The sequence below is a fragment of the Capsicum annuum genome, chromosome 10 (genome assembly GCF_002878395.1).
Source record: "Capsicum annuum cultivar UCD-10X-F1 chromosome 10, UCD10Xv1.1, whole genome shotgun sequence".
Lineage (NCBI taxonomy): Eukaryota > Viridiplantae > Streptophyta > Magnoliopsida > Solanales > Solanaceae > Capsicum > Capsicum annuum.
This window is the reverse complement of record NC_061120.1, coordinates 218,333,590-218,340,675: the sequence shown is the minus strand read 5'-3', so window position 1 is coordinate 218,340,675 and position 7,086 is coordinate 218,333,590. Positions and strand designations below refer to the sequence as shown.

At 36.8% G+C, this 7,086-nt stretch overlaps 1 protein-coding gene across 1 annotated transcript; it reads left to right on the top strand.

Moving 5' to 3' along the window:
- The first annotated feature begins 4,653 nt into the window (after positions 1-4,653).
- On the top strand, positions 4,654-6,796 carry LOC107845160. Its single transcript, XM_016689414.2, has 2 exons — positions 4,654-5,360; positions 5,505-6,796. The coding sequence occupies exons 1-2, from the start codon at positions 4,819-4,821 to the stop codon at positions 6,703-6,705; spliced, it is 1,743 nt and encodes a 580-aa protein (XP_016544900.2). The 5' UTR covers positions 4,654-4,818; the 3' UTR covers positions 6,706-6,796.
- Positions 6,797-7,086: the final 290 nt, after the last annotated feature.

Below are 7,086 nucleotides of genomic sequence, written 5' to 3'. Positions count from 1 at the left end.
CAAGTATATTTTGAATAACAAAATATTCACGATCTTCTCTTCAACGCAAAATACAAAACATAGTATACAATATTATCTGAGAATCAAATCACAGATGAACTTAAGGAAATTACCTCAATTCATAGCTAGTTATTCTTCATCTTCTGAATGAGAATATTCTTGCATATGATCCAAGATATTTCCTTTGATTGAAACTTGACTCTCCTTATAATTGAAAGCTGACACCTCCCAATCCCCTGGTACTCCTATACCAAAACCATTATTATCCAATAGATGTGTAAATTCACGGGTTTTATTTAGGGTCAAAGAGTATTACTTTTTTTTATCATATGCAAAAATAAGTTTATCACCATCCCAAAATCCCAAAGGCTCACACTCAGCTATTATAGGTTGATCACATGACGACTGAGAGATTGTAGGCACCACGTTGAGAAGATCAATATTGGTAGGCATCACATTGACAACTTTAGTCCACGATCTATCTTCGTTCAACAACCATACATCAATTGGAGGATTCATATGGATACCGCAATGACGCACTAGTAGGCAAAATGACTCCTTATAGATAGTATAGTCTACAGGCCCTGGAATCTCACCAAACACTTGGTTGTGCATGTCAAAATAACGTATTGTAACGCCTCTTTTATAGGGGCCGCCAATTTTACTTTTCGCGAGCCAATAATAAAATCCGTTCACATAGGTTGAGCACCGTGGATTATACATATATGGATCAGCATTGAAGTTGCGATCCAGAAATTTCCAACAGTTGTTATTTAATGAGTAAACAGAAGCAAACCAGAAACGATCTTTCACAGCCGAATCATGAAGAAACGAAACACACACCACCTTGTAATCGTGGCTTAATGGATCAAAGCCAAAGCCCAATTTATGATTATAACAACCACAAGTAGAAGGAGTTGGTCGGGGGATCGAATGGAAGAAATATCGTGGAATGGAAGAGGTCTAAACTCCCTCGTAGCCGGGTTCCATAGAGCCATACGGTCAAAATATTTAAGCAAGAAAAATATGCCGTCAACAGGATGTTATGTTTTATCATATATAAACCTTATGGCCTTACAACTTTTACGTATTCCACATTTGTATAATATATTATGCAGTGTTCAGGTACAGATATCAGTCATGGGTTAGCTAGTGGCCCTTCGGAATTGTTAGCACCGTGTAGCGTTTCGGGTATCAGATTCGAGGCATTACAAAATCCCATGTCATTCTTGAAAGAGAAGACATGGGTGATGAATAAATGCAACCAATAACTTGATTCATTTCATTTAATGATATCTCTTAGACATAAGAATGTCAATTGAGGCAATAGATATGGAAAATTGTCACACTTGTGAGGTGTTCGAAAGAACCCATTTGTAAAATTTGGTGTTGTAATTGAAAGATTGACACCAATACATTGACATCTAGCCTACCCATGACTATTACCTAAAAGTTGGATAAATGGCCAAATACCCATGCATGATCCCACATCTATAATTGCATAACCCCAAGGCTTATTCTCAATTGAACTCACTTGCAATATTTTTCAATATCAAGATAGTACTCTAGAATTGTAGTAATCATCACTATAAACACATTCAAACTAAATCCCCCATTTTATATTTATGCTTGTTTTATTCACACTACGGTTCATCTTTAGTAACTATTGATACTCTTGATTTTTGAATTCCATGCTTTCACTTCTTTTGGATTCGACCCCAACCTAAGTTGGGTTATTGTATTGACAACGATCGCTTACACCCATTCAAGAGTGTAATTTGAGCGTTATAAAAAATGGAGCCGTTGCCGGGGAGTGAAACATAGTTTTCACTCTTGCAGTGTATTTAGTTACTTTGGGTTAGCTGTAGTGTTTTATTTTACATTGTTTGGTGTTTTTGTTCTTTCCCAAGGGTGCATAATAGTAGACACGATACTATGAGTCAACACAACAGTCATACCGGGTCGATTAATGGGCATAATGAGGATGAGGATCACCTCGGTGATGCGGTCCAAGCTAGTGTCATTCGTATTTCACCGACAGAAGAAAATAGAGCATTTCACGTTACTAGCGTGATGATTCACTTGCTTCAAATGAAAGAGTTATTTGGAGGCAAAGCATATGAGGATGCTAATCTGCACTTAACGAATTTTATTGAGGTGTGTTCTCCATTTGACATGCCCCACATATCTCAAGAGACAATCCAGTTGCGTATTTTTCCATTCTCTTTAACGGGAGAAGCGGTCTTATGGTTGTGGTCTTTATATATATATGATCTAAGCGTTGCTGGAATATTAGTTGGCATCACTAACAACATCATTACATGGTCCTCTACCGTTGGTTTTAGTACTTTAGGGCTCGATTGGGATTTTTACTGGCTAGTGTCTCACCATTATAACCTACTAATAATTACTTCAAATTAAACATCTGTAAGGACATTTTGAATTCAAGCAAGACAACATCAATATGCTATTTTCTTGAGCATCAAGCTTGTCTTTAATTTAATTACGTTTAATTTTTTATCTAGTGTATTGGTTCAAGGACACCTTCGGAGCTACATTGACTTCTCAGAGACGTCCACAAATATCTCAGATCGAACGCTCGAATCTATACTCTTTAATTATCTCGCTTTATTTACTTCGTATATTACTCAATCAATATTCAAACTGCTAGTAAACAAACATAAAAAGAGTTATCCATCTCGCATTGTATTTGAAGTTGAGGATTTCGCTTCTGATGTAGTCAATGAGAAGGTAAGTTCCATTTTTAGCTTTAGCAAGCCGGCGACTACCTGAACAAACTAGTCTAATGCACTTGTTCTTTATCTCAAATAAATTCGGAAATTAATACATGGTTGTCCTCTTACTTAATTTTTGCATTTTGCCTTCTTTTAGAAAGTGTTACCAGAGATGAAAAAAATAGAGGAATAGGAAAATTTAACTAAAGTGACACAATAAACTCTGGAAAAATTAAATAAGAAATAGGTTTAGAAGCAACAATTGTCCACTAAAAGATCCCTTTAAATAAAGCAAAAGAGAAAAAAAAAAAAACTCTAGAGAATTTTTTTGGTTAGATACATCATTGCCAATTACTACCAAAAATTACAATGAAGTAATCCTTAATTAGAGGTTGATTAGATATGGAATCGTCTTTGACAGAAAGTGTTTTATCTTTAAAGTAGAACAATTGATAGCACAAACTCGAATTAATCAGACCCTAGGATTCATCTAAAAAAGCACGTTTAACTATGTACTTGGCATTTTTGGAGCAAGTAGAGGCCGGTGAAGTCCTTTTCTTCCAAGCAACTTGTTATTCCTTGTTAACAAAATGATTGTGGCAAACTTTTACTCTAGGTCGTATGTGTCTACTTGTATGCAACCAAAGTTGGAGGGCATAAATGACAACTGAAGCCAAATTAAAGAGTATATTTATGTATTATGCCTATATTGCTTTAGGTAGTTGCTATAGTGTGCCCTTTAAATAGTACTCCATTGTTCTTCAAAAAATGAAAGAGATAAGCATCCAGTACCTCCGAATTATGATCAAAGTTGCTACGACACACTCTAATTTCACAGGGATTAATTATCTCCTGAACTCAATTTTAGCCTATTTTTGTCTTTCTTTTGTGCTGATGTTATACCTTTATTACATAAAAATAAGGCTCACGTCAAAGGTGTTATGTTAGCTAAAAAGATGTCATGCCAACTAAAAAGATTGACAAAAGTACGCTAAACTTAAGTTCAAGGGGTAATAGGACCCTAGTAAATTTGGAGTATGTCATAGCAAATTTGGTCATAGTTCGGGGGATACTAGAGGCTTTACTCAAAACGAAATGTCTTATGAGTTTACAAATCCAACGAGTTGAATTATAAGATAATTTTCTAAGAGCTTATTTGAATGAGTTTATTGCTTATGACTTATAAGTCAAGAGTCATAAGTAAGAAATTCTAACTTAAGACTTTCGGTTAAGGGGGTATTTGGCAATAAATATTTTTTTTTCCAGAGTTAAACTTCGAAAAAGACGTTTGATCATAAAAGTCAAGTTGATTTCCGAAATTGGGAAAACACCATAAGCATTTTTTCTCTCCAAATTACTCACAGAAATTCAAAAATAACTCCAATTTATATTCATGGCCATACACAACTCCAATTTTCAAATACCATTTTTCACTTTGAAAACAAAAACTACTTTTTCAAATACTCACAATTTTCATGGCCAAACGCCCCTTATTTTTGTTCTATTGACCCAAAAGTAAGTGATCAGAAGTTCTTTTATCTTAGTCAAACACTAGGAAAAAAAATACCTAAAAAGCTATTAAATGTTACCAAGAAGCAAATTATAGTTAATTCCTAATTGTCGTAGAAAAAGTCTTGCAATTTTTATAATAAAAAAGTCACAAATTTGAGCCTTGGGTTGGTGTCAGACTTTCTAACATGAATTCAAATTAGTCGGGACCCAAAACAAATATATGATATAGGTGGAAACCAAAAATATTGTTGAGATTAGGCTTAACAGATGATGGTTAGTTAGTTAGTCTATGTGATCAATTACAGGTAGAATGCACAGCTGGCAAGGAATGTACAACTGTCAAGGTAGTTAGTTATAGTCTATAGTTGGAAAGCAGTTAGTGGAGTTAACATTTAGTGCATGTGTATATAATGTTGTGTACAGAAACAGAGAATTCATTCTTCCTTTCATCTAATAACAAAATATCTTCTCCAACATCTCTCTCTAGATTGATCTCCATTGATGAACTTATGGAAACATTCTTGAAGCTCTTAGTCTAGATTTCTACAAATATCAGAAGGAATACTTAGCAATGGCACAAGAGAACATTGACAAGTTGACCCAAGAATTCACACTTCCAAAGCACATACACAAGCTGAAGCTCGTGGAGCGGCCTCCGAATGAGAACTCTCCGTGCAACAACTGCTTCCTGAGCTGCAAAGAAACTAATTTTTATGCTAGTGAGATGTGTAGGTTCCAGGTACATGTTTCGTGTGCTTGTCGTGGAAAAGAAGATTGGAAACTGAAACAACATGATCATTTCCTAATCCTCCAGCGAACGCCCACCACTTTCCATTGCAATGCTTGTGGTAAGGAAGACAATAGAGAGGCCTCTTATCTATGTACAGAATGTTCATTCTGGATCCATCACAGCTGTGCCAATTTGAACCCAGAGCTCAACCACGGCGATCATGACCACCCGCTCTACCTGGAGTTTTCTCTTCCACAAGAATTTGAAAATTTCAATCTCACCTGCGATGTGTGCAGCGAAAAGCTCCTTCCTGATTATTGGGTTTATCAGTGTGGGCCTTGCAGATTCTTTGTACACGTCAAGTGTGACGGGAAAAGGAGAAAGTAAGGAGCTTAATTAATTATTGCCCTATATTCATATATCGCTACGCTTTGCTTGGCCATTTGAAAGAGTAACGCTGTTGTTTCTTTATCTACCAAAAATGTAAATGAGCTACACTGATTTCTGTACTCTTTTTACGGTTTCAGGGTTGCTGACGATAACATCGAGGCCTTTCCCAAGTTGAATCTGGCCCTGCTGCCGGAGGCTAATGAAACCGTGCAACTTGTTGAACGGTTTCTTAAGCAAAATGGCATCCTTGAAAATCTCAAGCCGTCGCAGATTGACAATTTTCAACACAAGGTGCATCCGTTAGTGCTCTCAAATAACACAAACAAGGATAAATTAGTTTGTAATGGCTGTATTAGGCCTATTGTTGACCCGTGTTATTATAGTTGTCAACAGTGCAGCTACTTTCTGCATGTAACTTGCTCTCAGTTACCGGGTGATCTGGAGCTGTATCACCCGGAACATCCACTTTACATAAGGCATTCGGAGTATTGCTGTTTCTTCCGGCAATGCAGTCATTGCAAATTAGACACTAATGGTTGGTGGTTTGAATGCAAACAGAGAAAATGTGACTTCCGCCTCGATATGAAGTGTGCTTTATTGCCTAAAGCTATTGCACATAAATCACACAGGCACCCCCTTTCTCGAATTTCAGTTTTCGATGAAAATTGCAGCGCTTGTGCCAAAACCCTCTCTGGTTCGTCATACGGTTGTGAAGCTTGCCGTTTCTACCTAGGAAATGATTGTGCTCTATCGCCGCTGACTATCACCGTCCAATGGGATGAACACCCCCTTACCCTCATTTTTCACGCTTTTACTGACCATCCAGATGAATTCTTGTGCAGGATCTGCGAAACATATGCACATCCCAAGTATTGGCTATATCATTGTAGGGATTGTCATCAATCTTTTCATCCACATTGCATCCCTCAACATGGTCTGTCTCGTAATATCAAGTTTGGTAGCACCATTCAGATTGCTGAGCACTCTCTAGAATTGGTTGAAAAAGGTGAATATATGTCCCGGTGTGGTGTATGTCAGGACCATTTGGATAAGAAGAACGCCCTTCTGTGCACAGCGTGTAATTTACATATTTGCTGTAAATGCTCTTGCGACATCCTGGAAAACAAGGCTAAGAAAAACACCAGAAGTTATATCGCGTTGCAACAAAGCAAATTTACATCATTAGCTCTTGTGTTTTTCTTTTCTTCCGTGAAGTGTATTACCATTATAATTAATCATCCCGTTACTGTTGGTTTGAATTACAGTACTAACTTTTATTCATATATGTATATTGCAAATAGAGGATCAAGCTGGTGTTGGATCGATGTCGGTCACTAGAAACGACCATCCAGATAGTAGCTAATTGAAGGGTGTTTGATTGAACTTTTTGAGTTCTAAATATCATTGGAGCAAATTGAAGCTAAGTTGCGCAGACTCTTCACTTTTGATGCCGCACCCATGTCGGATTCTCTAAAAATACACTATTTTTTGGAGTATCCAACATGCACCCGTTGACATTTTTGAAGAGTCCGAGCAACATAGAATTGAAGGGTGTTTTGATTGAAACTTGCTGGTTGAAAATATTTTCCTGAAAGATGACTTTTGTCATACCAAACTCAATCCAATCCTCAACAGTTATAGTGGTGTTAAAACATTAGGGACATAACTTATGTCTTTTTCAAAAGACACTTCTGTATGACTTTGTCTTTTGTCTAACTC

Excerpts from the sequence above, each read along its gene's own strand:
- LOC107845160 (XM_016689414.2), top strand. The coding sequence starts at position 4,819 with ATGGCACAAGAGAACATTGACAAGTTGACCCAAGAATTCACACTTCCA. Across the intron at positions 5,361-5,504 it reads TGTGACGGGAAAAGGAGAAA|GGTTGCTGACGATAACATCG; the intron begins GTAAGGAGCTTA and ends TTACGGTTTCAG.